Source organism: Electrophorus electricus, chromosome 11, assembly GCF_041902795.1.
Source record: "Electrophorus electricus isolate QZ-2024a chromosome 11, ASM4190279v1, whole genome shotgun sequence".
In the NCBI taxonomy this organism is placed as follows: domain Eukaryota; kingdom Metazoa; phylum Chordata; class Actinopteri; order Gymnotiformes; family Gymnotidae; genus Electrophorus; species Electrophorus electricus.
Window position 1 is genome coordinate 23,325,560 of NC_137507.1, and position 20,191 is coordinate 23,345,750.

The window sequence follows — 20,191 nt, forward strand, 5'->3', positions numbered from 1 at the left end:
GTGGCTTCGTTAGCAGTGGAGAAGTATGAACCTAGCTCGAGTAATTGGGATTTTCTTCTGGTCGTATTTGGCAAAATATTATTTTGTTTAGGGAGATAATGGATAGTGAATTAAATAGTTTATATATATGACTGTATGTACAATATATATGTAAATAAAACTCATCACAGAAAACAGGATCCCTATAGACTTTTATAAGGGCTGTTATATAATTGTGAATGAGCAACTTTAAAATCCCTCAATATAAATTAAAAACAGCCTGGAAACATAACCACAGTATCTTAGATTGAGGTACAGTTGTCCTGCTTGTTATTTTCCATTGTACTTATATAGCCGTTTCTTTATTTATTGTTCATAGACTTTAGTTTTTAGCCATAGTAACAATGTGAATGTCAATTTTGCCAATGTGAGGTATAACTATTGCTTATAGGCCTATATATGTCTGTTTATATGCCACTATGTTAAAATGCTTCTATGATTGATTTCCATTCAGACTAGATTATAATAGTTTAATTCTATGATATGTCATTAATTTGTTCGTAGGCCTACTCCTATATAAATACAGAATACAAATACTACTAAATAAAATGCTGCTCTGATGAGTTTACACATGGCGCACTAAATGCATTAGTTGCAGTAATTAAAATAATACATTGTTTATAAGGTGCATTAGTTCACTAAGGTGTATTCATTCATAAGATGTATTCATTCGCTAATGTAGGTAGTTCCCTAGAAATAGGCTTACTTTTTCTATACTTTTCATTAGTGTTATTAATATTTTTTTGTTAATTTTGGTGTTTTCGGTTCTGGGTTGTTCTGTTTAATGTTGGCAAGTAGTAAGAGGTTATTAAATAGGTTACTAACTAGTTTATGACATGATCATTTTTAATAAATGCATTAAAATGACGTTCAAGTTCAGATCACAAAGAACTACACTTAAAAGTGGTATATGAATTTTCCCATGGTGGTGACTGAATTTCCCCATGACTTATTTAGACATGATTTGCCCACAATTCTAGTAACCGGAACCCTTATTGCAGCTTTAGAATAAGGCAAGAGATCCTCCTCCAGGGGGAGACAGCAATACCTAGTCTATAAATCGTATCGAAGTGCGAGCGGGGAGACTAGGCAGTGAGTAACCTAAGGAAACTTGTATTTTTTTCTGTTTTGTAACATGAGTAGCTTTTAGGAGATTTTATGATTCATTTACGGCAAGGAAGCAAATTTTATTGGGCTACATTCCCAGCTGGAGATGAGAATAAAGATACAAGCAATGTGAAATAAATTGTATTTTAATCAGATTAGATTAATTATAAACAGTTACCTTGACGCTTGACTATTGAAACAATAAGAATAACTTCACTTGCAGTTTAAAGTTTCTCATAAGTATTTGATTCAAATGAGAAATTTAACTGCACTTCTTATTTTTATAGTCCTGACACAAGTTAGCTTTGATAATACTGACGCTCCGTAGGTCGGATATATAAAATTCTGTTGCCTCTACTACGCTATTTGACAAATAAACCATATTGAACCAGAGCGAAATTAAAACTTAAATATGTTACCAGTCGTATTGATATTTTAAGACGGTTACTGTTTAATATCGTTGAGCCTACTTCACATGTAATTGCCAATGGCAATTTCACCGCGGTCAAGCTATCTGCGCTTTAGCGATTCACGGTCAAGTCATCCGCGCTTTAAATTCAAATGTTCAAATATGCGCAATTTTACGGTATTTCGCTGCTCACCGCAATCGAACGCTCCCTAAGCAAAGAGAAACAAAGACTTACGTATTTGTTTGAAGAGCTTTGATGAAGACACGCACTTTTAAAAGTAGTGTATGTTTTTACTTGATTGAACTAGTTTTCTTGCATAATTAGATTAAACACAATTGGTAATATATTTAAACAGCTCAATTAGCATTGTGCAAAAATGCTTTTTCTGTATAATGTTTCTCAGAAGTTTATTATAGAGCTTGACTGCCAGCTAAAACAGGGGATATCACTAGTGAAATTTTGCAAATGTGCAGGGCAGGGGGTATTCCAGGTCTGAAAAATTCCACTGCCAATTGAGTGGTGGTCCTTGGCTATCACCAGATCATGTTTGAAAAGATTCTACTGCACCAGTGTTTAATAAATGTATATATTGACGTTCTTGTATTTGTAATGATGTTTGCATGCCCATTTAATTCAGAGAAAGCATGGTTACATATGTTTCTGAATTTTAACACAGTACAAAAACAGTACCACTACCTTGGCTAACAGCAGAGTAAGTTTGTACAGATTTCACTGTACCATTTTTTCGTGTGGGGCAGTGGTAGCTCAGTGGTTAAGGTACTTAATCGGAAGGTTGCTGGTTCAAGCCCCACCACTGCCAAGTTGCCACTGTTGGGCCCCTGAGCAAGACCCTTAACCCTCAATTGCTCAAGTTGTACTCAGTCATAATTGTAAGTCGCTTTGGATAAACGCGTCAGCTAAATTCCATAAATGTAAATGTACTACCTTTAGGCGAATTGGTATTCATTTCGTACAGGCTGAACTTTGATATCTGTTTCTCAGATATTTCTCATAATGCCAAAACACTTCCATTACCACATAAGAGTAGTGTATCTTGGCTATCAGCAGAGTAAGTTTGGACAAATGTCACGCTACCATTTTTCAAAATTGGCCAAGTACGTTTGGACATACAATACACGTTTAATACCATTAGTGACTAAGGACTGTAGTAGATTGTGGTGCGCAGCGAAATACGATAAAATCGCTCATATAGTCGCATTCGAGTTTATAGCGCTGATGACTTGACCGTGAATCGCTAAAGCACGGATAGCTTGACTGCGGTAAATCCGCTCGTACCACTTACAGTTACAGCCTATTAGCGTATTCAGAAACACAATAATGGTATTATTGTTACAAAATGAAAAGGGGAGTAGTATTATTCTGTATGTGAACACTTCCCAAGATAGGACAATATGCTAATCCTTACGGTTTAGTTATGCATAACTTTTGACTGTACGATGTGTGACGTATGTTTTTCAACGTATACTTATACCTATAACATCGAAATGTTGCAAAGCGGAACTATTTTATTTTCTTATTATGACCAGCGGACACTTTTCCATGACACACCAAAATGGCCGTACACGTTAGTAGGACATTTTTGATAAGCAAATTCAAAGACTTTTTTTATTTTATCCAGAGAAGGTATCGCGTTAAAACTAAATGGGTAAATACTTCCATATATGTTTTTTAGATTTGAACTCTAGCAACAGCTTAAAATGTGTTGTATAAAGTTTTTCTTGTCTTCGTATTATGGTAACAGGCTACTACAAGAGCAAAATTCCCAGCTACTGCCCTCGCTCTGCAAAACTTTGATGCGACATACAGCAAGCAGTTAGGGGACGTGTGGCCTTCTGTTCGTGTTGGAATGCTGTCGGAACAGAAGTATGGAGCGTTGATGAACACCTTTGCATCTCCTGATGACGCAATATCCGACTTGCATTCCCGAGGGTGCAGAGACTTCATTAGTGTTGCGAGCTCCAGCGATGATGGAAAAAACAGTCACGAGCTTTTGCAAAAATCGGAACTCCATAATCATGCTGCAACTGTAGACACGTTTGAAACAGCTACTGCGTGCACTCGTATCAGCTCAAATATCCAGTGTTTGGTCTTTCCAAGGGGAGACATATCTCGATTCAAACCGGCAAGGTAAGATATCTTTATTGCTTAGCTTCATATTTTAACTTGACCATGATTCCTCTGAATCCATTTTCTCTCAGGCCAGGCAACAACGGGTTATTAGGTTATTATCTGCTGGATGCAGCTTCTGTGCTACCAGTCCTGGCGCTGGATGTCCAGCCAGGACACACTGTGCTGGACCTCTGTGCTGGCCCCGGTGGGAAGACCCTCGCAATCCTTCAGTCTCAAGCTGTCAGTATGTGAGCATGACACACAATTTTCACCATGCCAGGATCATTGCTTATTTTGATTATGCAGATCCACTGCCTTGTTCTGATGGTGTATTAATGTTTTATTTGTTTGTCTAACATTTGATCAGGGTTTCTCTGGGCGAATGACTTGGCAGGGTCTCGCACAGCTCGGCTCCGCAGGACACTGCAGAGCTACCTGCCCAAAGAGATCCTGAGAATCATTCATATTACTTCTTTCGATGGTCGGAATTGGAGAAATATGGACTGCACCTTTGACAGAGTCAGTGTCGAGACTTACATTGTTTGATGTGTATATATTTATTTATTTAGAAGAGGCACCTGTATAAGAGTATGTTATGTCAAGTTAAGTTTCTATGAGTAATGTATGTTTTATATGCCATTGCCACATGTTTTGGCATGTGCCAACCAGTCATGTTATCTTCATATAGCTTAAGTTCCAGCAGGGGCAGCCACAAGAGCCACTGGTTATTGAATTCTACACATGTAGTGGGACGCTAGTTAAGAGGTCACAGCATTTGGTAGCAGGCAGTCTCTCTATTCAGTGAGACATTATCTATTGTCATTGTCAAATACTGCCCTCTGCTGGTCATTGTACTAATTTATGCACCTTGCAATCTTCCCCCACCTTCCTCTCAGGTCCTGGTGGATGTCCCCTGCACAACAGACAGACATTCTTTAATGGAGGAGGAAAATAATATATTTAAGCGCGCCAGGACTAAAGAGAGACAGAAGCTTCCTTTACTACAGACAGAGCTCCTCTTGTAAGTTAGATTCTTTTAAATGCCAGATGGTATCATGATATGCACTAGGTAACTAAATTTATTTTTTTGATGTGTTACTTGGACCCTGACGTAACCATCATTACTTCGCTATGTGAAAAATCAGAAAATCAATGACATCTCCTTTAAGTCAGGTCAAGTTAACTTTGTCATTTTTTTCCATATACAAGTATACAGTGGATTAATGTTAGTGCCACATAAAAGACAAGACAGGGGCTGAGCAAACAACAGAACAAGAATGCTGACAGCATTTGGCTCTCCTGCACAGGGCTGGGATCCAGGCTACACGGCCAGGTGGGGAGGTGGTGTATTCCACGTGCTCGCTCTCCCACCTGCAGAATGAGTGTGTGGTGGAGCAGGCCATCAGCGTTGCTCGTCGAGAGATGGGCATCACGTTGCACGTGCAGGACCTCGGGAGCTTTATCCAGATCTTTTCCGGAACTTTCCATTTTGCACCGCAGACAGCAACAGGGGTGCTCGTCTTGCCACACCTGTGCGCAAATTTTGGGCCAACTTACATGTGCAAACTGCAACGGGTCAGCTAGAGGTTTCCAGTTTAAGTGGTCAGCTTGGAAAAAACACAGCACCCTGCTTTCATACAAATGACTTGTTGGCAGTTTATGTACATTAATATGGTGGTGCCACTGTATGAAGAGGATTATCGTTTAAACTTGGCAAGGGAATTTCTGTGTTCTCTACTCAAAGAAGGATAGTAAATGTCTAAATTAATATTGGTTTTGAAGTATATGCCGCCATATTGCTTTAGTCAGTGAAATAAAATAAAATCTAGGCTTAAATCTACTTTAATTTGCCAAGAACAAATCATGAGGATGATTTGCTATGAAGAACATTCATATCTGAACATCAACCAAACATTAACCCAGCTCTTTTTGTGATTATTCATCCAAAATATTTAATTTGCTATAAAAGGGAGAAGGAGAAGGAATTTGTAAACTTGATTTTTGACAACAGCTGATGTAAAAAGTGCTATATAATTAAATCTTACTTAGTATCCTGAGCAGTGCTTGGAGTTGGAGGAAAATGTGCCGGTACACACCTTATCCATGTGTTGGAATGTGTATTAGTTGGTATCAGCAAATCATATTAAATGTTACCTTCTTTATGTCTACATACATGATGTACTCTTATAGGAAATAGCACTGATGTTCACATATAAATGTATTTACTTAGTGAGAACCATTTGCCAAACAAATAATCATATATAATATAATATCTGTATGATACTATATATGATGTATGTGTACTATTATGTGTGTGCACAAAACGACCGTTTAATTTGACCCTTTAACCAGCGGTCGGATCATTCATCTTTACTACGATTGTTAACGTCGTAGTTGGTAGAGGTAGCTTCAGATGTTTTTGGGTCATTATGAATCGCCCAGAACCTTATATGGAGATGGAAGAAAAGGGTACGGGAAAGAGTAAACTACCGAAGTGGCGGTACTGCGCAACGGTGAGAACGGTGCCACTTTGCGCACTGATCCCTTTACGTGTAATACCGCTGTTGTTCTGCTTATCGCCTATAGATGGCGTCAGCTGACAATAGTAAGTCTCAACTTCCCGCGGTTGGAAATCCTTGAAAGGGGGCGAACATGTCAGTAATCAGTGCAGATGAAAAGTATTGCCCTTCGGTAGTAGATCTTAAATGAATAATAAGTGGTTGCCGTTTATAGTAGTAATAGCAGCCAGATTAACTGTTTTAGCGCACAACACTCTTCCCAAGTTGTACTAAACCATACATTTTTCCTTTTTATACAATTGTTTGATGTATTAGTAGTTAACCAGTAGAAATCGGGTTAACTATGTAGTCAGGTAGTCTGGATTTATCTGTAATTTTCCTTAAATTACTGTAACTTATTGACATTTATTGTGGTTAAATTAGAAAACGAAATGTGGTAATTAAATGCTTAACTTTACATTGAAATTATTCGAAATTAGATCGACTTTTGTTGAACTGCGTTTGGCATCACACGTTTGCCAAAATGCTCCTCGGGCCACGGCCTCCCCTTCACCCCTCCCTCCCCGAGACCGCGGGGTAAGAGGTCTGTTTTGTTTTCCAGCAACGTACAAGCTTCAATTTTCGCTTTGCTGTCCCCCGACCTGGCGTCGATTCCGGGCAATGTAGCATGAAAAGGTGTGCGCACTTTAAGAAGGGGGCCGGCAAGAACTATCGACTCCCCGCTGTCATTAAGCTGCTCGAAAACTGTTCCATCGGCGCCCGAATCGCGATTGGCCGCGCTGTCGTTTAGTTGCCGGCTTCTCACTGAACATTAAGGACGCAAGAGGATAGTAAAATGGGATGTTTTCCCCTCGTTTTCCCATTCGCCCTTTATTCCACAGATGAGTGCAGATAATTTTCTGTGCGATTGTGAGTGATTACTGTATTACCGCGGTAATATAGGGTTATTTGGGAATGCAAAGAGAATTAATGATACATAAAAACTATTTTTTGCATTGACTGCGTCTCTCGGCCGGTATAGTTCTCCATGCCTGCATCTTGTGATTACCTAAACGTATTGTAAATATGTCTTTCCTATGGGCTTTTACATAAATTTACATTTTTTAACACTCAGGAAACAGAGGCCCATTAGGGACAAGTTATTTTCATCTACACAGTTTGTTCATCGTTGACTTTAACGGTGCGGACAAGGCTTGCGTCCGTTAGTTTGGCGAGTACAACACCAATGATGTAAATCTCTGTATTGGCAAAAGTATTAAAATTATTCACTATCGCTGGAGGTTCGGTTACCTGTTGTACATGGGCTCTGTGGTGCTAGTGGTGTCCTACGTCGGTTTCTTAGGGTCAAACATCTCGCCATTGTTTGAAAGAGGATGAGAGCTCTTACGAAAACAGTCTGTTATGGCCTATCGCTTAACATAAGATACATTCTCTTTCGTTTGTTATTTCCTTTTAAGCGACATTTCTTAGCAAGACCAACGCTCCCATGGCTCTCGTGTTTTTGACCATTTTCTATTGGCGTGCGAAGCTATACACGAGCTCAGCTACATCTGCTGCGTCTTGGACTTCGTGGTAAAGAGACGGTGTTTGTGACTGTTGTGAGATCAGATCTAAGCATATTTCTTTCCTGCGGGTTCTTGGAGAATGAAGCCACAACTCCACTTTATAAATTCCACAGAGTGAGATTTGAGTGTATTCTTCACTCTGAGGTCATAACCCTAGCTGAGGCCCATCACCTCCCAAATTGGTGCTCTATACTTCAGAATGCTTGGCTTTACAATGTAGTTTTGCATTTAAACGTCAAGTAGTTTATCTATACCTTCAGCACATTACTTTTACTATACCTACACTGGTTAGCAGTGATACTGTTACTTCCAGGAAATAGTAGAAGTACCCAATCAAAAGCCAACTTAAGAAGTAGTGGAAAAAAAACTGCCCAATCCAAAAAAGTCCTAAGTAGCCAATTACCTATATAATAACCAGGTGCTGTCTTGTTATTAGAACAGAATATGCCTGATAGAACATGGAGTTTGTTAGTGAGAAGCATGACCAGTAGCAAAGCAGTTCGGGCACTGACACCAACCGAACACAATAAAATTCAATACAAAAAAAAAACCTCGGTTAATAAAAATGCATGACCAAAATCTAGTTGAGTAAGAAACAACATTATTTAAGCAAGTATATTCTACTAAAAATGTAAGTCCTTCAAAGTAAGTGCTGCAGAGTACAGGAAACTGGCTTCTACCTGCTGAATACAGACATCCTTTTAAGCATGTTTAGACCCTTGTGCCATCGTGTCCTTTGCACATGTTTGTCTGGCCACCTGGGGTGTGGAGGTGTGTGAGATTGTTTGTCAGTATGCTTCTGACTTGTAACTGCCCTCAGATCCCAGGCAGATGGCACTTTTCTGAGTCCAATTGTCCGTAAAATTCAAGTCCGTATTGATTAACCATCATGCCCAATGAAGTCCACCCCCCACCCCCCCGTTGCTGTTTATTGAAGGCTATAGGCCTAATAAAACCTTGCTGTTGACGTCTGTTTTTGTGTAACAATTCAGTCAGTGAATCCTCACCTCTAACTAGCCATTTTGGCTCCCTGTGTCTTGTGCTCCTTTAAGACTCACACTTGCTATACCCCCTCCCCCCTGCTTAACTATGTCCAGTTGGGGTTTAAGCCATATGACTGTGTCTCGCATTCACTGAGTGGCTGGGCTCCCCTCCACTTGCCCACAATGCTCCTTGCTCTTTTAAGGGGTATGTGTAGCGCGCCGTTGATGCGTAATTATGTGTGACTGAAACAGCGCCTTGGTGACAGGCACTGGAGTGCCGCTGTTTGCCTGGGTTAGCCTCGCCTCCCAAGAAAAGAGCTCTTCTCTTCAGCCTTAAGAGGATTAAGTGGGGTTGCGATAACAGAGGGATAAAAAAAAGGGAAGGACCGATTCAGAAAGCGGGGTGCTAGGACGAAAGAGAGTGACCTCCTGTAACCGAGTTCAAACACCTGTTGTCACAACACCCCACCCCCACTGCCTCCTCCTTCCAGTCACTTTCTCTTAGGATCATATGTTCAACCTCCTTTTTGGTTATTTATTAGAAACGATATGGTGCTGTTTGTAAGTAATTGGACAGTCACAAACCTTTTTGTTTTGGCTTTTCACATTGGCTTTGGATTGAAGCAATGTCTATGACAGGGGACTACTGTCAGACATAGACAAGGACTACATGCAGCCGGAATGTAGCTGTCGATGTGTGAAAGGCTGTTAAAATGGGAAGAACACACATGCATGACCCTCAGAGGGTGAACGTTAGCGCCCGTTATTATAAGGTATAAACCACTGGTAAAACCTCCAGTTTGAAAAAGTCCCTGTTACAACTGGCTCAAATGTGCATTAAAATGCCTGAAGATTTCTTAGTCCCGTGGACAGATGAGACATGGAAAGAGAAAAGCGTGATTTTAAAAATAAATAAATAAAAGAAACAGCTCTTGATTCAAAGTGCAACATATCAGCAGTGAAACATGGTGGTTTTAGCATGTATGGATGCCAGTGAAACTGATTCACTTATGTTTAGGAATGATCTAATTGCTAGTGGCGGTGGGTGGAATTCTGAAATGTACAGAAGTATCTTAACTGCTCAGACACAACAAAATACCTCCAAGCTCAGTGCATGTTTCTTCACCCCACAGCAGGGCAGTGGTCCGAAAAAATAATACTGAAGCAGTTAGGATTTTTTAGGGACAAACTTGAATGTTTCTGATTGGCTAATTCAATCATCTGACCTTATGGTGCGCCCAATTAAGATGTAAATACTCTTGAACCGAAAACAGCCATTCTGCACTTAGACATCGCAGCCATTGTCTTGTTTCAGATATAACATGCTGGTGTTCGGAGCCCAAACAACAAAAACTGTGTCACTGCCCTGTTATTTATGCCCTTCAGTATAGCGCAATGGTGGTCAGTATATTGTTTCTTTTGTTGTTTGTAAAGGCTAATTTCTCCGCTTGGATACGTGTCAGGCTCTGGGAGGCTTTCAAAGCACGCCTGTGTTGGTTTCCAGGAGCACTTTGATGTGTATCTGGGCAATGTGCTATTAGAGGGATTTACCCCAGTTGACAGCTCAGAGAGTATGTGGCGAAATTGCAATGCCAGCAGGCTAAGAGAATACTGGGAACAGGATTAGGATCATATTCTGGCAGTGGCTGTCACTTCTTCAATGGACTGGGCTTCCTTATGGTGGCAGCCTTCATTCTCCATGCACCTAAAACCTTTAGCAGCTCTAAAAAAGGAGGTAGGAAAGGGAAAACGTACTGAGTGAATAGTACACTGTGTGTGTGTGTGTGTGTGTGTGTGTGTGTGTGTGTGTGTGTGTGTGCGCGCGTGTGTGTGCGCGCGTGTGTGTGTGTGCGCGCGTGTGTGTGTGTGTGTGTGTGTGTGTGCGTGTGTGTGTGCGCGTGTGTGTGTGTGCGTGTGTGTGTGTGTGTGCGTGTGTGTGTGTGTGTGCGTGTGTGTGTGTGCGCGCGTGTGCGCGCGTGTGTGTGTGTGTGTGTGCGTGAGCACGTGTGCGTGCGACTAATGAAGTAAAGACCACTGAGTTGTTTTCCCCCTTCTAAGGCACTAGATCAGAGGTAATTGTTTATGGATTATGAGATACTTTGTTAGATGCCCTGTGCCTATCTGTTGAACAAAGTTAAAGTTGACTACTTTCATGTTTTTGTTATTTGATGTCATTGAGGTCCCATTTTACCAAACCATGAAGTTATTCATGCATAACTTGGTAACCTGCTGTAGTGTGAGTAAGTGCAAGTGTTTGATTGTGTTATAAGGATTCAGGGGCAGTAACAAGGCTATCCTGTTCTATGCACTGAACTTGACCTTGCCATATTAGAAGCTGTAAGAGTCGCCCTAGGGCATCCTGTGAGTTTTGCAGCATTTGCCAGTTCAGGTGGTACTACTGGAACACATATTGTGCACAATAATAGGGTATCCTTGGACTGTAAACACTTATGGGGCTCTGTAATTTGTGTGAACAGCGACATTTTGCTACTGTCAAGTGCTGGACAAAAATCAACATGAAGATGTTGAGTTTGGGGGAGGGGGCCATTTAAATCTGCTGTATTTAAGGCTGCCAGAAGGAGCTTTAAAATGTGTGTTTGGCTGCCCTGACAAGGGCATGGTGAACGCGGTGGCCGTAGCATCCAGCCTGTGGTAAAATGCAAACCAAAGGGAGACCCTTTTTATGTGAGTAAAGGGCTTATGCATTTTGACAAACCACACTGTTTAAGATATAATAGCAGCATAATCACGGCCCCAGGCTGTCATTCTTCAGCATAATGGCCCGCTTATTCATCGGGGATGGCTTATGTCCCCAAACCGATTTTATTTCACAAGATTACCTTGTTCTCCCTCTCCTGCAACAGTCTCTCTCTCTCTCTCTCTCTCTCTCTCTCTCTCTCTCTCTTTTATTCACTACCACTCCACATGTCCATCCTGTTTGTTTGTTTATCCTGTAAACAATTCTCCATCCATGTCCCTCTGCTCATAAATGATCATTTTTACAGCTGGGCTTGCGCTTTTCAAATACTGTGTGTTATCTTAAACACTGCTGTGATTTTTAACCTCAAAGGTTCTGGTACATAGAGATGTTTATGTAAAATGTGGCATAACAAAAAACAGCTGTAGAAATCTTGAAGAAAAACAAAACTTTCATTTATAAAGATCTCCAAGCAATGTTTTATTGAGGATTTATTTTACAAGTTGTCAAGCCTACAGTTGTAATAGAGAAAAAAATGTATATATTTCTGCTGAATCACCCACCACCAGTATACAAGTTCACCACTTAATTGTGATGTAAACGGTGTGAGTGATTAGAACTGTATGACCACAGCAACAATGAAAATCAACTTGAGGAGTTACATAAACGACGAGACTTTTCAGATTAAATAATCCAGGGGAAGATGCGCGCGGGTCTACTCTCCGCCCGATACAATCTTACAATGGACATCTACAAGAATCGCCACGAGAGGTGTTGAGATTCTTTTCGATCTAAAACATAGAACTTTTACATTTGCCTTACCAGTAAACATTTATAGATAGAGACTTTGTGTAATTTACATATTAAAACAGTTTACAAACACAATGAAATTTGAGCGGTAAGGGGAGGATGCGCAGGCAGGAGAAAAGCTGCGTCCACGGAAGTGCTTTCCACATGGAGACTTGCTTCGAGTTATTCCCCCTCTTCCTCACACAGAAAGAGGGACAAAAAAAAGAATAACAAAAAGTAATAACACCGTCAGCCACGTCTCGTGGGGAGTGATGCAAACAATATAACTCAGTTCGTGCCGTTCGAAATGTTGCTGTTTAACTTCTAACGCGGCAGTAACGATTCAGAGGTCGTTCTTTCTTTTATATCCGTCGTTTTGGTTATTCGGTTCGTGCCGCGTTTCTAACATGCACTTTAGGAGCCATGACTTTCCCTACAGTTGTGACTATTTTACCTCCGAGCATGAGACATACAGCAATCTCAAATGACAGGCATGGTCCGTAATTGCATTTTTGTTCAGCCCAGGGCTACATGTAATTAAAAGCTTTATGCATGTAGTGAATGAAACCATTTTCTTATTATCCAGCCGATTTCAGTTGCTCGCGATTTAACGCTGGCCATTAAAGCAGGTAAATTAGTCAGGTTTAATTAAGCAGTCGGATATTACAAGGCAGGGACTTACATTTTATGTACGGAATTATGTAATGTGTAATTTGAGCACTGGACTAATTGAATTAGAATGGGTCTACTCAGGTCCTGTCCTACTGCCTCAGTGCACACAAAGCACTAAGCTCCTCTATCAAAAGTGCTATAATCAAATAGGTATGTCTGCTTAAGATGTGCAAATGAGGAAAGGTGTTGGTATTTATCTATATCAGAATGATGTTGCTCTCAAAGGTTTACTTAGTAACATTAGTATATATTAGGTACAGTAAGTTACACCTGTCTCACAACAACTTTGGAAGTAATCTATGCAGTTGTCTTAATCACTCTGACCATTTGACCAGATGATTATTTCAGGGGGAGTGGTTTCGTTGTCTGAATACTTTCTGTCAAACTGTAACATAACTGAATCTGTACTTATTGTGCCTTTTTAAAACAAAAAACTGCTAAATTATTTTTCACTGGTGACAAAAGCTTAAACACAAACTTGCATTTCCACAAATAGTTCTGATATTTTGTCAAGCATCAACGACAGGAATGAGGTTTTTGCTCAGAAATCAAGATAACAAATAGAATACACAAGTTTACAGATCACCAGTCTTTCTGAGAACCAAAATATTCTCCTTGTCATTTTGGTTGGATTCTGTGAACTGTCTTGTATGTTTTCGAGGGATGGCACCTACACATAAAAGGGTCCTTGAGGCAGGTGAGGGGGGGTTTAGCCAAGCACTCCCTTGTTCGAGCACTTCTTGGGTTTTTTTGTTTGCTGGGGTTTTTATGGTCAGTTGGGCAGCGTGTCCAGACCCAGCGAGGCAGCGTGCTGCTTGGCCCGGAGGCGCAGGTTTTCAATGCTGGTGGTCTTGCTGTTGTGGCTGGGCAGCGCAGCGGAAGCCTGCAGGAGGGGGCTGTTCCACACCTGCTGCGCATGGTGCGAGAGTGACTGGTAGTAGGACTGGCAGGGCAGCGAGCCCAGGGGCGCCGGCATGTTGACGTTCATGCCCAGGTACGGTATGGAGGAGGGCGCTGCCATGTCAAAGGAAGGGTAGTGCACCAGGTTGTTGGTGGCGGCCATGTGCTGGCGGAACTGCTCCTGCAGGCGGAAGAGGCTGAGGGGGGAGGATGAGTACGAGTGGCTCTGGGAGAGGCCGCCGGCCACGCCAGCCGAAGAGGATGGGATCACGGGTGAACCAAGGGGAGAATCTGGAGAGGGAATGGAGAAGTGTTTAAGTCATGAAAACTAGCCAAGGAAACAGGACAGCAGAGCCCGAAGCTCAGCTGTTGTGTTTGCGTTTCCATATGTTGACCTCTGATCTGCTTTAGTTTTACTAACCTTCACTGACAGTGCATTCAAAATGTACCAATGCTTGTACATATATAAACACATAAAACATATATTCATTGCACTGTCTGTTACTAGTTATTTGTTGAGAGGCGGTGACGTGGATGTTTATTTATGCAAACATTTACCTGGTTTGGGGCTTAGATGTTTGCAAGGTGGAGTGTGACTCCCTGATTGCAGCCCCTTCTCAGCCTTCAGTTCATCTCGGTGGGGCTTGAGATCTTCCTCCTTGTCAGTTGCGTTGTCTTCAGTGGCTGACTCGCTCCCCGATTGCTCCGCCGAGGTGACGTTGAGCTCCACACTCAGCTCCGACGTGAGCGCGTGTGGCGGCACCTCCGCCTCGACGGAGGAAGAGGACGAGGACGAGGCTGAGGAGGGAGGCAATGGATTCTCCAGGTTCATGGCAGGGGGAGACTCAGTCTTCTCGCTTGTTCCGTCACTCGACGACTCTTTCTGCTTCTGCAGCTGCTCCTTCTGAAGGCTGCGCTGCTTCTTGCGAAACTTTGCCCGACGGTTCTTGAACCACACCTGATTCCACAAGGCCATGAGATCAAATGGAGACGTTTTTAGCCCATATGGTTCCCACTCATTGAAAACTTAAGAAGCATATAGTAAGAACACTTACTATAGTAGCTTGTCTGAAATTGGCTTGTAGCAGACTTAAACACTATCTAAATTAAAAGTGACGTCTTACCTGGACGCGCGCCTCAGGCAGGTTTGTGCACATGGCCAGCCGCTCACGCATCACAACGTCGGGGTAGTGCGTTTTCTGAAAGGTCTTTTCCAATGCTTCCAGTTGCTGGGCGGTGAACGCGGTACGACTCCGACGCTGTTTGCGATGCTGAGACCCGTACCGAGCCTCGAGTATAATATCTTGAAATGGACAGCCGTTTGAGAAGAAAACACATGGGAAATTTAATTAATTGGATGGGTAACGTGTGTGTGCACGCGGATTTGCATGAGTGAGCGTGAGGTGCACTTACCAGCCAACCGCTCAGCGAGGGTCAGCGCGTGTACCGATGGACGGTAATCAGGTGCGTGCTGGGCTTGTTGCGCCGCCTGTTGATGTAAGTTGTACATGGCGCTAAGCGAGTTCATGGCGTGCAGAGAATATCCGTTTACACCGTAGTGCTGCATGGCTGTGAAAATAAGACACCATGAGTTGACTAACGCGTCCCAAGAGACTTCTGTAATAATACTCACTCTCTGGGGCACGATCTCATTTACGAATGAGCTCCGTTTCGATTAATTGAAAACACGACAATTAAGATAATTGTCCATTTAAAATAATAATTGACATTCTCGCGTCTCTTTAAAAAACAAATATGTAAAATTGCCATAAATACATTAATATGTCTAATGTGCAGTAGCGAACTTTTCATTTTCAGATGATGGCTTTGAATGCGTGTAATTTGGGCTACACACAATATACAGGCAAGCTCACTTTATGTTGAGGGCTTTGTTCATTAATATCCCATTATTGTTTTGTCTAGTCCATTAGTCGCATAAATTAAACTAATTGGTGCAATTATCACTTGTTTACCTAATGGAATGTAACTAGTTCTTTATGCATTAATCTAATCACCTCGGAGACAAATTACTGTAACTAATCCGGGGGAAAAAGGTACTCGTGAGATTACTGGTTTTTAAGAAGATCTATTTAAACATAAGCCTAATGAGCGGACATACAGAAATTGAATTACATTTTGCCAGTAAATACAATTTAATTACCATTTTAACTACCATAATTGAAGCAGTAATTAGTATTTTCGTTAATATGTGTCTAATGTTTAATGCTAAAAGTTCATAAATTTATTTTAAATAGACTACGCGAATGTTATGGCACTAGTAGCCACACGGTCGCCACGAGTTACAGCTCTGTTTCACCGAGTCATTTTTCATAACCGGTTTAAGATTTTCATAGATAAAATTAAATGCTCGAGGGCGCGATTAGATATGTATTAGTGTGGAGGTCCTTGATAAGAAGGAATGTCTTGGAGGCGAGAGCGGCGTACATTATTAAGAGCGATCGCCAAAAAAGTTAATCTTCTCGTGCTTGGTAAGTGTCTTGGGACAGCCAGCAGCCTCGAGATCTCAAATTTTAATTGCTGTATTTTCGGGTAGTGTAGTGGGTATATGATTAGGGGAAGAGAGCCTACCACTTCCTATGATGATAGGCTTTACGTTCACCTAGATGCCACAAAAATAATGCAGCTCTAAAACAAAGTTGATAAGTGTGGGCCGAAATACTTGCGCTCTCTTACCATATTCACTGCTGGTTATTCCCTTGGATTTTTCATTTTCTTAGTTCAAGTATATTTCATACTTTTATTTTCTAGTCCCATTAAAAGCCTGGTCCTGATTTCAAATGTATGACAGTAGTTTAACTTGTAATTTAAGAGCTTTTGCGATTAATGCAATCAGAACTACAGGCTACATATTTTGATCAGGTGTTTGGACTTAGTTTAATGAACTACTCTAATGTATCCATTGCGACCAAATCTGAATTCTACATTGGAATCTTATTCTTGATTTCAGAAACAAACGGCGTCATGGTTATTTACAGCGCAGTTCATACGCCTTGACTTAGCGATTTACATCTTCTACTATTAATAACAAAAATTAATAAATTGCAATAAAAATCATACATTGGTTTGCATATTAAATTGTTTACATTCGTTTATTGGATTACTATATTTTATATAATTTCCCACCCCACAAGACGTGGCACACCTATTTCGGACCAACAAGGCCTAAATGTCACAGACATTATTAATTTTGTTGCTGCTACTGTTTCTGTTGTTGACATTAGTTTTATGGCCATTTTCCTGTTGTTATAATAAATAGCCTACCTTATTTATTAAGCCTTAGCGTCCGCACAACTGATTTTAACTTTTTTTTCCCGCCTGTACTAATTCTCCTCCCTGATAATTAAAACCAAATGTTTAAGCTCTAGCTCTATCTTTAATTTATTATTATTATTATTATTATTATTATTATTGTTGTTGTTGTTGTTGTTAGTAGGAGTAGTAGTAGTAGTTGTTGTTGTTGTTGTTGGTGTTGTTGTTGTTGTTGTTGTTGTTGTTGTTGTTGTTGTTGTAGTTGTAGGTGGTGGTGTTGTAGTAGTAAACGTGGTGGTGGTCGGACTAACGGTAGCCTACTGATATTTAATTGTAGTTGTGCTGCTATTTAAAATTTGCAAAATAAACTGTTTGGCCTAATAACAGCCCTTATTGTATACCCAAGGTTTCCACGATATTTGTCCTATCATTTGTGGGCAAAGCACGCTGTACGCCTCAGTGTTCTCAAAATGACATTTACCCACACACCCGCCAACGCGCACAGACACCCTATATACCAAACGGCCGAAAAGGTTAGGTTTTTGAGAGAAATATATTAAAATTTATATTTGGCTGCTGAAATCCTCTTCTGTACGTATACGTGTGGGTCTGTGTGTGTGCGTGTCGGGGGGTGCTGAATGACATCCGCAGTGCCCATTCCCAGCCTATTAAGTCAGTGCAACGTCTGATGAATGTGATCAGAGGGCAAGAGGGAATAGTTTAATTCGCTTGGACAGAAGGTGCTTTGCTAAACATTTACTTTTCTCCCCCAAGTATTTGAATTGAATGGGTCCGTTTCTCCCTCCCCTCTCTTGCGGCCCCTTATCCTATCGCCCGGGGGCAACGTTTTGGCTGAGATGTATGGCTTCTCTGCGGGTAAAATATGCACGTTGATCCCCATTTGGGTCCCCGTCTAATGGAAGTGCAAATAGGTTTCGACTGCGGAGGCCTCCATTTATCATCGCCGCTGACACGGACGGACGTACAGTGTTGTTGCTGTGTGTGCGTGTCCAGGCCTATATACTCTCGTCCTTCTCACAGTGGACGAAAATATGTTGTTGTTGTTTTGGGGTTGTTGTTTTTTTTGGTCTGTTTAGTTAAGTCCAGATTTTTGGTACATCGCTGTGTCGTCCGCTACTTTTTTGTTGTTGTAGTTGTTTTGTAGTTGTTGTAAATTCACTCTTGCTAAGATGAAATTTTGCCCCAGGCCAGCGGATATTTAGCACAAAGGCCGTTTATTTTAATAGGGTGTTTCGCTCCTATTGTTGTCCATTCATCCGCCTGTTACTGCTGCGGGCACTGTGTATGACTGCCCTTGGCAGCAACACGCCATGGTTCGATTATTAAAACATCATTATGCAAATTGGCATGTACAGTGCAAGCCTTTGATCTGACTAAATTAGAAAAAAATGTTAGCTTTAAAAGGATATCCTCCTGGGGCGACTCTTGTCTTGCATGGCAAGTGACAGACATTTATTTTGTCAATCATATTTTTATATTACAAGATGTCAAAGGTCCCACCAAACCCGACTGTCTCGAAGGCTATACAGACTGAATGGCATTAGGTGTGCAGGCGTGTAACAGCTCCAAGTTTGTAGTTACTGTAATAAGAACCACAGACGTCAATATACCGATTTAACATTTGTATCTTTTTTTTTCTCACGTATAAGTGGGGTTCACCTTTATTAAGTATGACGCCTACTGTTTCTTTAAGCAAAATATTAAAATATTTCACGAGAAAATGTATCTTTTTTATCTTTGCTTTTAGATTAGCAATTAAATTGTTTAAATTGCCTCATCCTGGTAGTGGATCCGGTGGCCTTCATCAGATTTATACAAGTTTTAAAATTTGCTTTTCTACATTCTTCCGACGCAGAGCGTCATCTAGGACTGTCTGTCAGACGACTTTTCGTCTTCTTCGTTTTCCTCTTGCTCTTCTTTTTGGTCGTCTTCTGGACGTGTTTTGAATTCAATTCACAGCAAAATGTCTAGTGTTGAGTGAATACCTACATTGTTTGTTTAAGGTTTACTGAAAGAACAGTGTAAAAGTTAACTGAACACTACTTAGGTTTTACTGTGTGCGTTTCGCCTTTGAGAGTGCGATGACTAATTTTAACTATATAAAGAGTTAAAAGCCTCACTTAGAAGTTTTAAAGTTGCTTGCCTTACCTTTGTCGGTCGGTCAGTCCTGTCAAGAAAATAGAAGGAGCGTAGCTTGTCCCTCTTATCAGGTCTGTTAGTATTTTCTTGTTCGTGGCTATCAGATCCACTACCGGTCGTCCTTGCTTCTTTTCAACCTCTCAGAGTCCATTCACTTGCGTCCTATGAGTGTCATGCGTTTTCCAAAGCTTCCCCTCAGCTCTCTTCTCAGCGTATTGCATCCGATCGAGAAAGCTGCCATCTATCTGGACACGCTTCGAGGAGGGATTTTAAAGAGCTCCGCGTGAGGTCAGGAAAGCTTTCTAGTGGTGCTTGAAGCTGTCAGTCAAATGATGGTCTTTTTTTCCTTTCCGTCTGCTTGTGGTTTTGGTGCCAATGGCCCTACTTTCAGTTCATAAATCATACACTTGGGAACACTAATATTAACCGCACAAACAAGCATTTCCATATGTATTTGACATATAAATACATATGTATTCAGTGGGTTTTAGAGTTTATTGCGCTTTCTTTGGCATGCTTTTTGACACTGGTTGGTTTGAGAAGACTTTTTACAGTATGTACCTTCTCAAAACTGTGAGCTTATGTGCATGTCCATTAAATAACATCTTTTAAAATTTCAAACAGATTTCGGAATTACTGCAGCTGTCACCGTATCTCAGAATTAACATCTGAACATATTTAACATTCTTATGCACGATTTGAAATTTATATGCAAAATATTAATTGACTCAAACAAAATCAATTTGACCAAACAAATCTATTTAAAAGCTCATTGATGTCTTACATCGGGCGGAATAGCTTTTTAAAAGTAAAAAAGCATTGTGTTCAAAGTATATTTTAATTTATTATCATGTAAACGCATATACATATATTATATATTATATATTTTCTCTTGTTGTCTCTACGTCGCATGCTTTTCTGCTGATACTACTTGGACCTGTATCCCTAT

At 40.9% G+C, this 20,191-nt stretch overlaps 2 protein-coding genes across 2 annotated transcripts; one reads left to right on the forward strand and one right to left on the reverse strand.

Annotated features, from left to right (window-relative positions):
• The first annotated feature begins 3,129 nt into the window (after positions 1-3,129).
• On the forward strand, positions 3,130-5,972 carry nsun4 (NOP2/Sun RNA methyltransferase 4). Its single transcript, XM_027029999.3, has 6 exons — positions 3,130-3,222; positions 3,319-3,704; positions 3,776-3,930; positions 4,054-4,205; positions 4,583-4,707; positions 4,994-5,972. The coding sequence occupies exons 1-6, from the start codon at positions 3,130-3,132 to the stop codon at positions 5,268-5,270; spliced, it is 1,188 nt and encodes a 395-aa protein (XP_026885800.2). The 3' UTR covers positions 5,271-5,972.
• A 4,724-nt stretch (positions 5,973-10,696) lies between these two features.
• On the reverse strand, positions 10,697-19,457 carry dmbx1a (diencephalon/mesencephalon homeobox 1a). The gene is made up of 5 exons (XM_027031506.3): positions 19,252-19,457; positions 15,226-15,381; positions 14,937-15,115; positions 14,371-14,770; positions 10,697-14,103 (listed from the first exon to the last, which is right to left on the reverse strand). The coding sequence occupies exons 2-5, from the start codon at positions 15,377-15,379 to the stop codon at positions 13,685-13,687; spliced, it is 1,152 nt and encodes a 383-aa protein (XP_026887307.2). The 5' UTR covers positions 15,380-15,381; positions 19,252-19,457; the 3' UTR covers positions 10,697-13,684.
• Between the last annotated feature and the right edge of the window lie 734 nt (positions 19,458-20,191).